Here is a 16,012-nt window from a genome sequence, read left to right on the forward strand (position 1 = left end):
CAGGTGTTTCACTGGGGACAGAGCTCTTTGCTGAAACCACCTGGGGACGGCTTCGTGGTGGCGGGGTCTGATTGGACAGAGCGGCTCGTTTGTCTGACTCTCAGCACCTGTTGACACCTGTGAGCCCTGCAGACGCTGCTCCCTAAACCTGTGACTCTCATTCTTGTCAGCGGCGTGAGTTTTTTCTTTTTGACCGCGTTTAATACCGGCCTTCGGCGCGTCTGCCTCATCCTTGTGGTGGTGCGTGCGAATGATCAGCAGGGTTGAAGCTCGCAGATTAATGAAGGGACCTCTGTTCAGCTGCGATGATTAATCGATTAGTCAGTCGACAGAAAATTAATCAGCAACTATTTTGTCAAATCGATTCGTCCTTGTAGTCATTTGTCTGATTCCGGCTTCTCAATTGCGAAGGTTTGATGGTTTTCTCTCATGTACGGTGGTAAAGTATTTGGGTTTCAGACACGTGAAGACGTCACTTTGGGCTGTGGGAAATTCTAAAAGCATTATAAGCATTTATCGCTATTTCCTGACATCTTATAGATGTGATGATTAATCAGGACCATATTCATATGAGAAATATCACAAATAAAATAATGGTTAGTTTCAGCCTTGGACTTTTGTTCCCAGAGTCAGACAGCGCCTGTTACCTCGGAGGAGGCTCTGCCTTAAAGGCTAAAGTCGGGGAACAAAAGTCTCACGTGCAGTTAACGCCACAGATCACACGACAGACCGTAAGATGGTCATAGGCTGTACACCTGTGTACACACTGGTACGCGCCTGACAGCTCCTCGTAGCGCTGACGGTACTAGCAGGGGTAACGGTGGTACGACGTGCGGGAGGTCCTCCAGGTGTGCACACCTGTAGAAACCTCTGAGTCTCTCTACCTGATGTCGGTATAACAGTGGTAGTTAGACGGCATTAGTACCTGTATTGAGAGCAGGCGGTCCTCCAGGTGTGACACTGTACACCTGTAGAAACTCCCGGGGTCGACTTCCTCCGACGATGTTGAAGCCGAAACCTCGAGGACCTTTGGAGAGCCGAGTGTGGATGGAGTAACCCTTCAACTGACTGGGCTGCTCCGTGAACTCTGGGACTGGGACGGCAGAGGACGGGGTCAGTGAGAGGACAGAAGAAGACAGTAGGAGACAGAGGCTGCATCTTTAAAGAATCATGTGGAGGAAATTAAAAAAATCACTAGAGGAAACAGTCCTGAAATCCTCCCTTCAAAATAAAAGCATCAGCAGTGGACAAACACAGCATTTAGGTCAAAACTGTGCGATGAGCTGATGCCAGGCAGACGGACACTAGAGTAGAGGATGAGTAGAATAAAGTAGAACAAGCAGCATGTCAGCGTGTGTGTGTGAGTCTATGCTGCCCCCTGCTGGCTGCTGCTGTCAAAATAAAAGTCCCAACAGGAAGTGAGTTTCTCTGATCCTGAGCAGCAGATTAGAGATTAAAAGCTGTGGATCGGTTTAATGTTACGACACAAACCGACGTCCACACAGAAAAATAAACACAGGGGTGAAACGTTGGGAATATTACAATTATAATCTCATAATCTCATTACTGTTACACGCCAGGTCCGATTTTTACATGATGCCTCTTAACTGAGTAAATGAAGAACAGAAATAGTAACAAAAAGTCTGAATTATAATTAACTACATCATAATCCTGAGACAATGAGGTCTTACTATCAAAATAAAAGCTACACACCTCTACAACAGCCTCAAAATTCCAAAACACCAAAACATTTTTCATTCATAAAAATATTTTTCTCATTGAGCTGGTCTCAACTGGAACTGTTTTTTTAAATACCGACTTCAAATAAAAATACTGATAAATTCATGAATAAAATCACGTGAAATAAACAGATAAAGAAAATAAATAACTAAAAAAGATCAAACCCAGTTAAAAATAATTATTTACTCATTTGATGTAGATGAATATGATGAAACAATTGAAAATAAATTAAATTAATAAAAATGCTAGATACTGACTTCAAGTCCATCCAATGGTGTTTGTTTAAAACTTTATTTAAACAAACTATTAACAGATGACAATGCGGCAGCAGCCAAACAAGGTGGCGCAGAGTAACTTTAGATAGATAATCAATCAATCAATCAATCAATCAGTCAGGCAGACAAACTTACGTTCTGTACAGGAAGTCATCTCTTTGTTCTGAGTTCGAGGATCCAGCCAGCTGGTGGTCTTTGAGTTATGACTAACAGAGAGACACACATCATCATCATCATCATCATCATCATCATCTGTCCTACCACATCCATGGTCAGAATGAATTCTGGGTGATGTAGGAACACTGGAACTGGTCAGAATGTACCTGTACGTTAAAATCTAGTGTTTTCTCTGCCTGGTTTGGCTGTTTTTTGAAAAACAGTTTAGGTTTAAACATCATTAAAGTGTCCACATCTTACATCAATATAATTTCCCAACTTTCAGAATCAAACAGTCTAATTCAGCTAACACCAAAATGAAATAAAAATCTGATTATTGATGTTTTAAGTGATGAATCATCAATGATATCAATACATACTCGATGTAGTACGGCTCTCCTGAATCACTGAATGCCAGCTCCCAGTTTTCAGGCAGTGGACCTACTCCTCCTCCTCCTCTTCCTCTCCCCACTCCTCTTCCTCCTCCTCCGTTCTCCATTACCTCCCGACTCCCCACCGCTGACTCCCATGATTGGCTGAGAGGCAGCGTGGTGGGCGGGGCTCCAGCTGAACCTGCTGATAGAGAGGCAGAGGGCTCCATTTCAAAAAAGTGCATTTAGGGCAAGTCCCAATCCACCTTTGCCAGTTTGACAGGTGAAAAAAGGTCGCAGCTCCAGACGAATGGTTCAAAACGGTCGTACGTAGTCTCTTAATTAATCCTGGGCGAGTTTCGGGCCTAACATGCAATAAGCCAGTCAGAGTGCCATCTCTTTCCCTTTTAAAGCCAGGTGCGCTTGCGCCTTGGCAGATTGCGATTATTACGGCGGATTTGCCAGGTAGTAGGAAAGAACGAGTGTACGCGCGTTGTGCAAGCGTGTTGTGCAAACGCCTACGTAGGTGTAACTATCTTGATAGTGCGTCCTGAAAAAGCCAGTAAAATACTGCACCGTTGACTTCAGACCAGGTTTTTGTCAGTCAATCGCCTTCCGCTGCCTGAAGATAGCAATGCGCCAACCATGCGCCTGAAACATGAAACTGGCAAAGACACGTGGGCCACGCTTGATGCTGCTTTGCGCCGGTTGTAAGATAATGGGCCCTATCTCACACAGTGTGTGTGTGTGTGCGTTAGGTGTTTCATTAATACACAAACACACATGGTTAAATCTGAAAACAAAACACACAAACTCAGTGATGGTAAACTACTTCACAAACAAGTCTCATTCTAAAAATGGAAACCAGAACAAATCTTCAGTCAGCTCTCTCTCACACACACACACACACACACACACACTCTGTGGTTGTATTTAAGCTGATCCAGGCGATGGACATTTTCCCAGACTGAAGAGAACTGAAGCTGCTGATGTCTCAGGTCCAGCTCTGGTTTTATTTGACTTCATGCGTCGGACAGATTAGGAGATGTCAGGGTCCAGCAGCCACGACGTCAATCTGGAGAGAAAATGTCATAGAACCGCTGCTTTTCTGGAGAGCCGACAGGCATCATGGGATATCAGGGACATAGGACAGCGGTTGGACACCGGTGTGTGGACTGACACAGAAAGGGGGCAGGTGTTCGACTCCAGTCATTGTGTTTACACTGCTCTTTACTGAAAAAAGTCAGGCATTTAGTCTGTCTGACAGAAAACACTTGGCTGGCAGTTCAGCTGCTGGACCACCAGATCTATGATGTATGACAAAGATCTGGTCCCTGTGCATATTCAGTCTCACTCCAGACCGTTGGAGGAACGAGCTACCAGATGTTATCAGAGCAGGGGCGTCCCTCTCACCTCCTCTTCCAACACCTCTAGCAGAAGCTGCAACTGCAATAAGTTAAATAATATCGTACAATACTTACGGAATAAAACAGACGACTTGATGTTAGTGTTGCAAATCTCCTTTCAGTGTAAACTGCTGACAATGACTCTTAACACTTTTATGGTCTCAGCTGGTCTTATATCCTCAGGAACATGAGAAGATGCTAAGTATTCAGATCTTTTACTTCAGTACTAATACCACAGTGTAAAATTACTCTGTTACAAGTAAAAGTGCAGCATTCAACATTTTACTTCGGTAAAGGTAAAAAAGTATTAGCATCAAAATATACTTAAAGTACTAATATTAAAAGTACAAATGATGTAGAATACCATAAATGACTCCCAGTAACGTATATTATTGGATTATAATTATTGATTCATTCATTTTAATGTTGCAGCTGGTAAAGGTGGAGCTGATTATAATGACTTTATATTTATCTTCAACAGTATAGATACGTCACAATTTAGTGCGTTTGTTGATCATATTTTGCTTTATTAGTCCGAATCTGCACAGAAACCCTTCTTCAGAGAGTAGAAGTACATAGTGGCAGAAAATCTAAATACTCCAGTAAAGTACAAGTACCTCAGAATAGAACTCAGGTACAGTGCTTATGTAAATGTACTTAGTTACTTTCTAGCACTGTCTGTGTGTTGCTCCGTATGTGTGTGTCCAGTATGAATATCTACCAGACAGTCCGCTGTCCTCCTCACTGTTGTCTCCCTCTTCCACAGCTTTCTCCAGGTTACTCAGAGATTTGCTCCTCGTCCTGAAGTTCCTCAGCAGGTTTCGATGTTCCTGGTACGTGATTGGTGGACTCTCTGGACCGATGTGGACGGGGCGGGGCGTCCCATAGTAGTTCCCTGTGATTGGATGGAGAAACAGAAAAAAATGACCAGTGCAAAACAATCAGGGGAACACTGCATGGATTGGTCAGTAATATAATACCTGATGCTCAGGTAAATTCAGGTACTGCCCACAAAAGAGAAGCCAGATTCAGTACTGTGTTAAAAGTAAACAAGTAAAAACAGCAAGAAAAAAAACAACCTTATTTTCATAGATAGAAGACAGCAACAAACAAGACCAACCAGTATCAGTCATACACTCCCCAGTCTTCACAGTCAATATACATGTTTTATTAATACCATAAACCCAGTGAATGAACACTGTAACCAATACAATACTAATGGAAACATACTGTACATGTGTGTGGATCTGAAGCAATATATGATGCGAAGTAAAGAGGTGCCCACTGTGAAAAAATGGTGATATAAATTAAAATGAAATGAAAAAAATGTAAGAAATTAAAAGAAAAAACTTCAATACAACCTGCCGAACATTTACAGAATAGAAAAAAACATCCCTAGATCCAAACAGAGATACTATGGAATGTTTTGGCAAATGAAGGCAGAGGAAAAATCAAGAGCTATCAGTGAAAACAGGACTGTAACAGGAAACCCAAAAGAAATGAATGATCGTTTTAAACACTACTATTCCTCGATATGTACACGTGAATCGCCAGGTGACCTCGCCACGAAAGGTACATTCTTATCAACTACCAAACTACCGAGATTAACTCAGGAGGACCAGGAAGAGATAAATTGTCCTCTTACTCGAAAAGAAATTGAAAAAGCCGTCTCCTCACTGCAGTCTAATAAATCACCTGGAAAAGACGGTGAATTTTATAAAGAGTTTAAAGATCTTCTTATCCCTCTCTTTATAGTGGTTTAAAATCCTGCAAAAGAAAACATAAACTCTACCTAATTGTTTTTCTATGGCATTAATAACAGTAATTCATAAGAAAAACAGAGACCCTAAAAAATGCTCCTCTCACGGGCCAGTTGGACTCCTTAATGCAGATTATTTCCAAGGCCATAACCAATATCTTAAATAGGTTCCTCCCCAAACTTATTAATATTAACTAAACAGGTTTTAAACACAACCAACTCTCGACCGATAACCTCCTCAGACTCGTCAACATTATCCACTTAACGAAATCCAGAAACGACTCAGAAAAGGCCTTTGATTGCCTCGAATGGCCATATTTGCTTAAGGTCCTGGGCAGACTTGCGTTCAGCACGTCTTTCATTAATTGGGTGAAAACCCTATAATCACAAAACACAAGCAAAGATAGTAACAAATGGTATAGTGTGAACTTCTGTCACACTGCAAAGAAGCAGCAGGCATGGCTGTCCACTCTCTGCCGGGCTTTTCGTCCCAGCAATAGAGCCACTGGCACAACCAATGAGACAAGACACAGACATAAAAGGCATCCAAGTGGGTCAGTTAACTCACATCATCAGTCTATTTGCTGACGATGTAATTTTATATCTTACCGACTCAGACCGATCTCTTACCAAGTTAAAAGCTCTGTAAGGCTGTAAGGCCAACTATACAAAGAGTGAATGCTCCCTCTGACTGAATTCCAGAGATGCATGCCAGTCAGACTCCTTTAAGTGGGCTCCAAAAGGGTCTACATATTTGGGCGTCCAGGTGGATGGCAACTTGAAGAACCTATTTAAACATAAGTACCCTGTGCTGATTCAGAAAAGAGAAAGTGAACTAAACAGGTGGACAGAACTACCCCGAACCTTATGTGGCAAAGTCAGCTGTATAAAGACGATGGACAATGTACCTATTTCCATCGTTCCCTCTCCCTATCATATTGTTAAAACTCTTAATAAAAATGTCAGTGAATTCATCTGGAATCGTAAAGTACCCGGGGTGAGTTTGGAAAAGTTATCATGGTACTAGAAGAGGGATGGCCTCTGACTCCCTAATTTCAAATTTTCTATTGGGCAGCACAAATGGGATTTCTGTCATCTTTGTCTGAACGAGACTCCGAGAGCCTTCTCAACCCAGAGCCTTCCTGAAGAAAGGTTTGGGTGAACAAATGAGGTAACCCAGCCGGCAAAGGTGGAGGAGGTGGGAATCTGACTTGGGCATTACTACAGATTTGGACCTGCCAGGTTCACCACTGTAAACACCAGATTTAAGTTGGTCAGCTACAATTTCCTTCAACAGCTTCACCCCTCAAAAACTGCACCGGTACAAACATTGAATATGTGTTTCAGGTGCGGTATCAATGAGGGCACAATATCACACTGCACATGGCAAGGTGCTAAAGACACAACGCTTTGGTGTGATTTATGTGACGTGCTGACTAAACTTAAAGATACACCACCCCAACTAGATCCAGAGCTCCGTTTCTTTACAGTGATGTGACCAGGGTGGCACCATCTGTTGCCTCTTCTCTTTCCGCTCTCAGATTGATTTCTGTCAGCCCGAACAGCCTGATAGCCGTCGATGGTAGCGATGAGTTCCGGAGTATCTTCCTGTAGCCATGTCTCTGTGAAAAACTGAACACAACACTTAGGTGTAGTCCCTCTGAATCCTCTCTAGGAATCAGAGCGCTAGCTCGTCCATCTTGTTAGTGATCTCACGTTGCCCACGATGGCAGAAGGGAGACACACTCTGCTCCATCAGTCTCTGTTTTCTGTACCCAGCTCTCTTCCCCTGTCTCTTCCTTCCTCCTCTGCTTCCTCTGTCTGTCCCCCTCCTGATTGGTGCGGGGGTGTCCGTTGTTCTGGTCGCCATGCCGGTCGGCTTCAGGGCGACCAGCCGGTCCCTGGTGTAAACAATGTGACCGTGGAGTTGCTGCGCAACGTTACCATAGCTGAATGATAGCATTCAAAAAAGGAAACCGAAGAAGTAATTTCCTGGTGACACACAGACCAGAACTCTGTCTCCCAGCATGTTTAGAGAGGACACGTCTTAAATACGCTGCTGGATAACATTTAGACACGTATGACAAAAGAAGAAAACTAAAAAAGTTGCAAAAATAAGAAAATGAACAGGACCAATTGCAGCCCGGCGCAGGGTGCACAAAAAATTATTATTATTATTACAGAGGACACAAATATTACACGATTAATAGCCAAAATAATACTTTATCTATAAAATATGATACTTGATCTACATGAGATTATATCAAATCAGGAAAGAGAAAAAAATGAACAGTTTAACAGAGCCGAATAAACTCAGGAGATAAAAGAAATAAAAATCATCAGAGAAATAAATAATCCATCAAAAAAGGCTTTTACTATGAAAGAAGGTATTCAACAGGAAATGAAAAGATGAAAACTGCCAAATTAAAACGTTCAGGATGATCAGGCAGAATAAACTTTAAAAGTCATTCTCTCACGCGTCACTTCACTCAGTGTGAACTGATATTTATGTGTGAATGCAGTTCCTATTTTAGTCTCATTAATCCCATCAGATTAATACTTTGGGGGGGGGGGGGCACAGAGAGAGATGATGCACAGAGCGAGTCAAGCAGGTTTGACGTTTGAGGTTTGAAGGATTAGAGACAGAAAATCCTCTTTTCTTCCCAAACACTCACCACATTGACTCCACGCTGTACAAAATACCAGCTCACCACAGACCTGCCTCCCTCAGAGTCCCTCAGGACACACTGAGACTCCACCTGTGGGAGAAGGCTCTCCTTCCTCTGTGAAGTGATTTGCATAAAATCCCAGGTTACCGTGCACTAACCAGAGAGTTGCTAACCGCTCTCTCAGATTAGCGACTAGTTACTAGACCTGTGCTTCCTGGGTGTTCCTCTTCTCATTTTTACACCAAGCGTATAAATGTACGTTAAACTCATTTCAAATTTTTTTTGCAGGTGATTTTTCTTCACGGCCTGAAATCATTGGATTTACAAAGCTGACTGCTGCACATAAACACTGTGCAGAGCAGGTGGACAGGTGAATATAAGAATTGTGCCTGTTGAAGAGTAGAGCTGCAGCGATTAGCTGATTAATTGATCAGTTGATCAACAGAAAATGAATCACCTTTTTTGATCAATAAAAAATCCTTTTTGTTTTTTTGTTTTTTAATAAACACTAATCCCAAACCTTTGCTGGTTCCACGATTTTCACTATTTTCTGTAATTTTAGAGAGATAGATGAATAATCGATTAATCGAGAAAAGAATCAGCAGATTCATCGATAATGAATAACCCCGACCCCCCCAACCTTAAATCACCACCCTAGCCCACCCTGGAATAAAATCACCTTAGTGCACACTGTAAAAAATGACTCCACGCCGCAAATCTATAGCTTTACCATACACTGTAAAAAAAAATCCTCATGTAAAAAACGATCAGAGTTTAGTGTGTTTGTTTGAATAAAGGGACATTCTGCTTTTTTTTTTTTTTACAGCTGTTTTGCCGTGGGTGCGTTTGTTTTTCGTACCTTTGAACTTGCCGCTCTCCAACAGGGCTCCAGACTCCTCCAGAGAGAAAAACTCCTCGATGGACACAAAGTTGTAGTCCACACCTGAGATCTCCCCGTCCCGAGGCTGCCTGGTCGTACCTGCAGGGAGGACACCGTGATGCCATCGAACAGGTTGTAACATGCGCAGGTAAAGTTCAGGTGCAGTCTCATCCCATATGAGAGGGACAGACTCTCCCCGCATGGCTGCTCTTTTCTTCTTAGTATATGTCATGAGATTTTTCCTACATAACTCAGCTACACACTGTAGCAACAATAAACACGTTACAATTATCAAAGAAGTTTATAACACATTTGTCAGCAGCTCTGCTTTAAGAAATCTAAAATCTGCATGGGGGCCGCTGGGGGGCCACTGGGGGCTGCTGGGGGGCTGCTGGGGCCGCTTGGTGGACTGCTGGGGAGTGGCCCACTGGGGGCAGCTGGGGAGCGGGGTGCTGGTGGCCACCGGGGGCCACCGGGGGTTTGTTTGGGAGCTGCTGGGGCTGCTGGGGAGCGGCCTGCTGGGGGCCCCTGGGGGCCGCTGGCCTTCAGGATAGTGGAGAAACTCTTCCTCCTCTCTGAGCAGCGCAAGCTTATATCTTCCACCGTCTGCGTGTCACTGAGTAAACCAGACATTTCCACTCACACTGCAGCTCGGTGACGGGCCGACGACCACGAGACGCTCACACTGCGTTCACACGCCACCTGAGTTATCAGCTCTTCACACTTTCATTCATCGGCTCAGATTGAACTCTGACCTACACTTCGTTACCTACACTCATTCTTCAGTGTTTAGATCCGTTTTGGTTTCAGGGTTTACCTGTGTGTACAGGTGTGTGTACAGGTGTGTGTGTGTGTGTGTGTGTGTGTGTGTGTGTGTGTGTCACACAGCCAGCATGTACAGCGTCTCTTCTGATGAGCTGCTTGCTGCAGCTGACTGTCCAGCCCAATGGAAAACACTTACTGAGGTACAACCTGAGGTCCTTACAGAGGGACGAACCTGAGAGACAGACAGGATGTGATGTCACAGTGATGTCATGCAGTGGTAGACAGTCTCTCAGCAGCACATTACTGCACCTGAACTACGACTTTATACGTCTGCTCAAGCAACACCTCCGATTACCGTCCTTGTAGTTCCGACAGCTGCAGTTTCTGGTGTCTGGTGACTTTTCGTTTTTTTTTTTTTTTTTTTTTTTTTTTTTTTCTTTGTATATGTATATAGCAGAGGGGCTGATTTAAGTGTTTCTTTTTCTCTTTTTTTCTCCACCTGATGACTCTGACTTGTTTTTGTCCTCCTCACAAAAAATCGAATTCAACTAATGATGGTTTTCTTTATCGGTTAATCTGCAAAGTATTTTCTCAATCAACTTATCAATCTTTTTATCTACAAAATGTCTGAAAATACTCAAAGTTGTCCGTTATACTTCCACGGGAGCGTAACATGACTTATTCGAATTCAACTAATGATGGTTTTCTTTATCGGTTAATCTGCAAAGTATTTTCTCAATCAACTTATCTTTTTTTTATACAAAAAATCTGAAAAAAATACTCAGTTGTCGTTATACTTCCGGGAGGGGGCGTGACTTATTATTCATATTACTGGCCTTGTTTTAACGGTCTGAAACATAGAGCATCAAATCCTCACAAAAGACGAGCTGGAGCCAGATAATAATTCACCTAAATGATTAATGGATAACAAAAATAGTTGCAGATTAATCTTATGTTGATCAACCAATCGATTAATCGTTCCTGGAAAACTGATCCTGTGAATTAGTGTCTTAGTGTGAAATTTACACGTGTAAGTAAACTTTGTTTTTCTAGCACCTTTCAGTTACAATGATGCTTCAGAGGTGAACATAAAGTAAAATACCATCAATCCAACTTCAGGGAAAGATCAAACATAAATTACTAAAACTAAACAAATAAGAAGGCAACACTTTATTTTACTGGTCCCGTGTTTTCCAGCTAATTTCCCACAAACTTTCCTCTTTGTTTCCTAAAAAGTAGCTGCCATTTAGCTGTTGATGACTCAGATATTTCCCATAAAGGCCGACACAGTTTGATGCTAATTATAAGGGAAATTGCCACAGTTATGAAGAACCTGCTCATTATATTTGAGTTTTTAAGAGAAAAGTACTAATGATGTAGTAGGTCAGCGAAACTTAGTTCAAAAAAAGACGTGAGTTTCCTCAAAAGATGAACAAAGCGTCTTCTTTTTCCATATAATTAGAACCAAACTGTGCCAGATGTCCCTGAAAATGTCCCAGTAATTAACGGCTACATTTTTAGGAAATTATAAGGAACGTTTGCCGAAAATCATTTGGAAAATACGGGACCTGTAAAATAAAGTGCTGCCAATAACAAGAACATAAAAGCATCACAGCTTTCGTCCTCTGTCCTCTGACCTGGGGAGACAGTCTTGATTCTGATTGGATGAGGACAGGAGTTGAGGACTCCTCTGACATCACCGAGGGTCATCCCTAACACAGGCGTCCCCCCGATCTCTAAGATGATGTCGCCCACCGTGGCCCCGCCCCCGGGGGCCGACGTGACAAACGGGAACTCGCCGTAGTCGGCCCCGCCGCCGATTGCCAGACCCAGCTCTCCCGAGCCCCCGCCCAGCGGGACGAAGCTCTCCTGCACCTGAAGACAACAGGTGGAGGAGACACGATCGCACAACAGCGCAGAACAAAGGTGTTGTTTAGTTTTCAGAGATTCAGAGAATTCTTCTCATTCCGGGTGAAACATGCATCGTTACCTTGGAGCGCCAGTGCAGCTTCTTCACCGTCGCTTTAGACATGGCGGCCGAGCTGCAGACAGGAGGAAACAGGCAACAGGTACTGAGTTCGCTCAATAACACACCTGGCTCACCTGCAGTTCACACAACACGACGTCAATATTCAACGAGCTCGTGAATTTAATGGTTTCCTTCGTCTCTGCGGAACCAACTCAGATTATTGTAACAGTGATGTTCACACCTGGACACATCTGTCTTGCACTTCTTTACCTCCTTTACCTCCTTCCTACCCAACAAGGACACTTCTTCACTGCTGATTGGCGCAGCTGCGGTTTTTCAGAGCCAGGTGCCACGGGGCATGATGGGAAACACCTGGCTCTCCACTGAGCTGCCAGCTGATTGGTGTAGATGTGGGATCAACAACATGAACATTCCGATTTTGCTTCATGGAGGTTTATTCTGTTGACAGAATAAATGTGACTTTGACTTTGTGACCGCGGCTGAAAACATTCGGATTATGTTAGAGATGCTTCTCGTAGACTGCAGACGGTCTGCGAGAGTTGTAGTCTAGACCACGAACATTACTGAGACACTGCCCTGATGGTCACAGACAGCATGTACAGCCTCATAACAGTCTCCCTCGTCCCACAGAAGAACTACACCGACAAACTGAATCTGGATCTAACAGGACCCGAGTGCTTGTGTCTCTGCCCCCTGCTGCGTCTCCAGGTCAAACACAGTTCATGTCCAACCAGCCTCTCGCTTCCTCTCTAAGGAGCTTCTTAACCCCTCCCTGACTAAATAGGACGTTTCCATCCTTCCTCACTACTGTACCTGACCAGAGTTTCTCTATCCCCTCACTGTCTACCTGGGTTACTTCTTTACGTCCTCACTCCCTAACCAGGAAGGATCCTTTCCTCCTTGCCTCCTCACTGGGACACAGCTTTACCTTCTCGCTCATATATAACCTCTTTTCCCTTTTGCTTCCTCATTAGGAAGCTTCTTCCCTCCTCGCCACGTAGCTGGGGAGCTTACTTTCCTCCTTGCACCCTGTAACTAGGAAGCCTCCTCACCATCTAAACACGAAGCTTCCTTGCCTCCTAACTGCATAACTTAGTCACCTCCTCGCTTCCTAGGAAGCATCCGTGCCTCTTTGTTCTCTTAACAGGAAGCTTCTTTAACCTCCTCACCACCTCACTGGGAAGCTTCTTTCCCAAACTGCAAATCCAGACCGGAGACGACCCCCTTCACAATCGGACCCAGTGTTTCCTGTCCTCCGAGCGTTTGGGATCGGTTCCTCCATCGAGGCTTCGGTCTCAGAGAACAGCAGATGGTGGCAGACGGCAGGGAGCCACACACACCACACGGTTATACACAGACACGGACACGCACACACACACTCATACATGCAGGCCAGCCACTGACTCAATTTCATTTATAGCCAATCATAGCCACAGGGAAATACACACTTCCTACTCACACGCACACACACAGGCCGCTAGACATCGTACATTAAATATGGATGAGCAAATGTGAAGGTGGGAGTCGGTGAAGAAATAAACGGCAACGTCCCCGAGCAGCGATTTAAACAATCTGAGACTTTTAACCACAAATTTAACTGATGCACAAAAGCACAGGTTGGGAAGTTCTCTAGGAAGGAAGTGAGGGGCTGAAGAAGGTCCCCAGAGGCCGGAAGTACGGATAAAAAGCATCCTAGTTCTTGTAGAGAGGAGGCATCAAAGATCTCTAGTGATGAAGGAAGGGGTTAAAGGACAATTCCGCTTTATTTCAACTTGGTGCGTTTCTCCTAAATGTGGCTGTTGTGGCTCCATGGGTCGGGCCAACTTCGCACTCGCCACCTCTGCTGTAGAAATGAGGAGTCACACGAAATAGCGTATATCAGGACAACCTGCACAAGCCTGCTACAGCTTTCTAAAATAGACCCGATTTTCACAGGAGTCATTTCAAACAATTTTCTCTGAACGGAAAGTGGCAACCGGAACGGACGTTGTGGCAAACTGCATAAGGATCGCAGCTCGGTTCAGTTCAAGATACTTTATTTGTCCCTCAAGGGACAATTTGAGGCAGCAAGTCCACAAACAAAGGACACATAGCAAACTCACCTACACAACAAACAATCCGAAAGCAGAAACATTACAAAGAGTCACATTCGGCTCCATTTTCACATGGGCTTGTTTACACGCGGGAGGCTGTGGATAGCTTCCCATCTAGCATGCGTTCATGCTAGAGAAGTAGCAGCGAACAGGTCCCGGCTAGTTTCCGAAGCACAGGAATAAAGTGACACGACGCACACCGTGCAGTTTACCACTGGGGGGGGTCTCACACCTCACGTGTGTGGTGAAATGCCTCACGTGGAGTGTTAAGTCTTGTAATGTCCGTATGGAGAGCCGACCGTTTGGTTCCGACTCTCTGCCGTGAGGCTTCAGGAACATCAGCAGTTTAATGCCGTACGTTGTCCTGCAGCCTCCGTCCTTCCTTTGATGTAGCTCCTCATGAATAAATACATCAAACTCAAAGGGACTTGCAATCGTCTTCAGTCGTTCACGCGTGATAACAGAACGTTGTATTTAGCTTTTCGAGTTTTCTTAGGCGGAAAGTGCAGCGTTAGCACAAGCCATAGAGCCACAACAGCCACATTCAGACCAGAAGTGACCTTGTCAAGAAGTGTTGAGGTAGAGTAGCTCTCTGGTTTAGGTGGTGAGGAGATAAGTCTGAGAGAGTTAGGTAGTACGGAGGTCATCGGGCTCCACAGTAAGGACGCAGCCCGGTTCAACAGGAAGGCCGTAAAGAGGCTGGGAAGGAGGTAAAGGAGGAGGCGAGGAGGCAAAGAAGCGTCCTCATGCTGAAGGTGGAAGTGTGTGTGAATGGACGCGGAGGCTGCACGGCGTCTCGCGGTCGGAGGCAGGACGTGTCCTGCTATTGACACATCATCGACACATGCTCGCTCACCCAATCTCTCTCTCCCTGTCACTTCCTGTCACCTCGTTCACGCGTCACAATAAAAGACTTTTGCAGCATTCACTCAGTCAGTACATGAATTCTGACTGTGCAGTGTGTGTGTGTGTGTGTGTGTGTATGTCGTACCTCTACAGACGAATGGGTTGGTGTGTGTTCAGCTGACATGTCCAGACTATCTCAGTGTTTCCGTTGGTTTCTCTCTGTGTTATGTCTCTCGCCCTTCGCTTTTCTCTTTCAATTCTCCTTCACACACACACTCTCTCTCTCTCTCTCTCTCTCTCTCTCTCTCTCTCTCTGATAAGGCTGGTCAGAGTACAGAGTGTGATGTAAGTCCGAGTGTGTTCAGGGAGTGGACTGTATTACTCTCTTTATGTGCGCTGTTTACAGGAATGTGTGTGTGTGTGTGTGTGTTTGATCTATAGCAACTGAAGCAAAAAGCTTCAATCAGTGTTTATTGAACTTTCTTTGGGGTAAAGTTTGGACAGGTAAGTAAAAGGTGTGTCTTACTCTGACGGGCTCTTATACTTGTCAGTCAAGTCAAACCTGAGCTTAACTGCTAATACTGTATACGCACTCGGGTGTCAGTTTATTAGGAACACTTAGCTCAGACTAACGCAGTCTGACCCAACAGTCCTCATGGAGGTTCAGTCTGTGCTGGAATCTGATCTCAGAGCAGCTCAAACTGCAGACAGACGAGTCTCTGAGAGACAGACTGTAGGAGAAACATCGACTCTAAATACGTCAGACCTCGGGCGAACCAGCCAATCAGAAGAGAGCAAGAGAGTTAGCAGATTGTTCCTCCTTTTATTTATTCGGTTTTGAAAATGTTTCTTTGGACGTTGATGTGAAGTTGTTTATCGGGTGAAATGCTTTTTATTGCTGTGTGTTTGCTGCGAGAGAGAATCTCTGCTAAAAAACAGAAACCAGCCGGTTCACGCGACTTAACGTGAACCGGCTGGTTTCTGTTAACGCACCTGTTATAAATAAAACCACGCGAAACAGGCGGTAAATTTATCATAATAATAATAGTAGTAATAATAATA

At 44.2% G+C, this 16,012-nt stretch overlaps 1 protein-coding gene across 1 annotated transcript in view; it reads right to left on the minus strand.

Moving 5' to 3' along the window:
• LOC120803406 (membrane-associated guanylate kinase, WW and PDZ domain-containing protein 1-like) overlaps nucleotides 1-12,270 on the minus strand; it is a 38,474-nt gene extending 26,204 nt beyond the window's left edge. Inside the window, exons 1-10 of the mRNA XM_040151815.1 lie at nucleotides 12,232-12,270; nucleotides 12,012-12,124; nucleotides 11,659-11,896; nucleotides 10,143-10,253; nucleotides 9,606-9,862; nucleotides 9,236-9,518; nucleotides 4,670-4,843; nucleotides 2,552-2,747; nucleotides 2,151-2,221; nucleotides 926-1,093 (exon numbers count right to left, since the gene is read on the minus strand). Of these exons, the coding sequence (XP_040007749.1) occupies nucleotides 926-1,093; nucleotides 2,151-2,221; nucleotides 2,552-2,747; nucleotides 4,670-4,843; nucleotides 9,236-9,518; nucleotides 9,606-9,862; nucleotides 10,143-10,253; nucleotides 11,659-11,896; nucleotides 12,012-12,124; nucleotides 12,232-12,241 (1,621 nt within the window). The 5' untranslated portion in view covers nucleotides 12,242-12,270. The remainder of the gene's footprint in view (nucleotides 1-925; nucleotides 1,094-2,150; nucleotides 2,222-2,551; nucleotides 2,748-4,669; nucleotides 4,844-9,235; nucleotides 9,519-9,605; nucleotides 9,863-10,142; nucleotides 10,254-11,658; nucleotides 11,897-12,011; nucleotides 12,125-12,231) is intronic.
• Nucleotides 12,271-16,012: the final 3,742 nt, after the last annotated feature.

Source organism: Xiphias gladius, chromosome 18 (assembly GCF_016859285.1).
Source record: "Xiphias gladius isolate SHS-SW01 ecotype Sanya breed wild chromosome 18, ASM1685928v1, whole genome shotgun sequence".
Taxonomy (NCBI): domain Eukaryota; kingdom Metazoa; phylum Chordata; class Actinopteri; order Istiophoriformes; family Xiphiidae; genus Xiphias; species Xiphias gladius.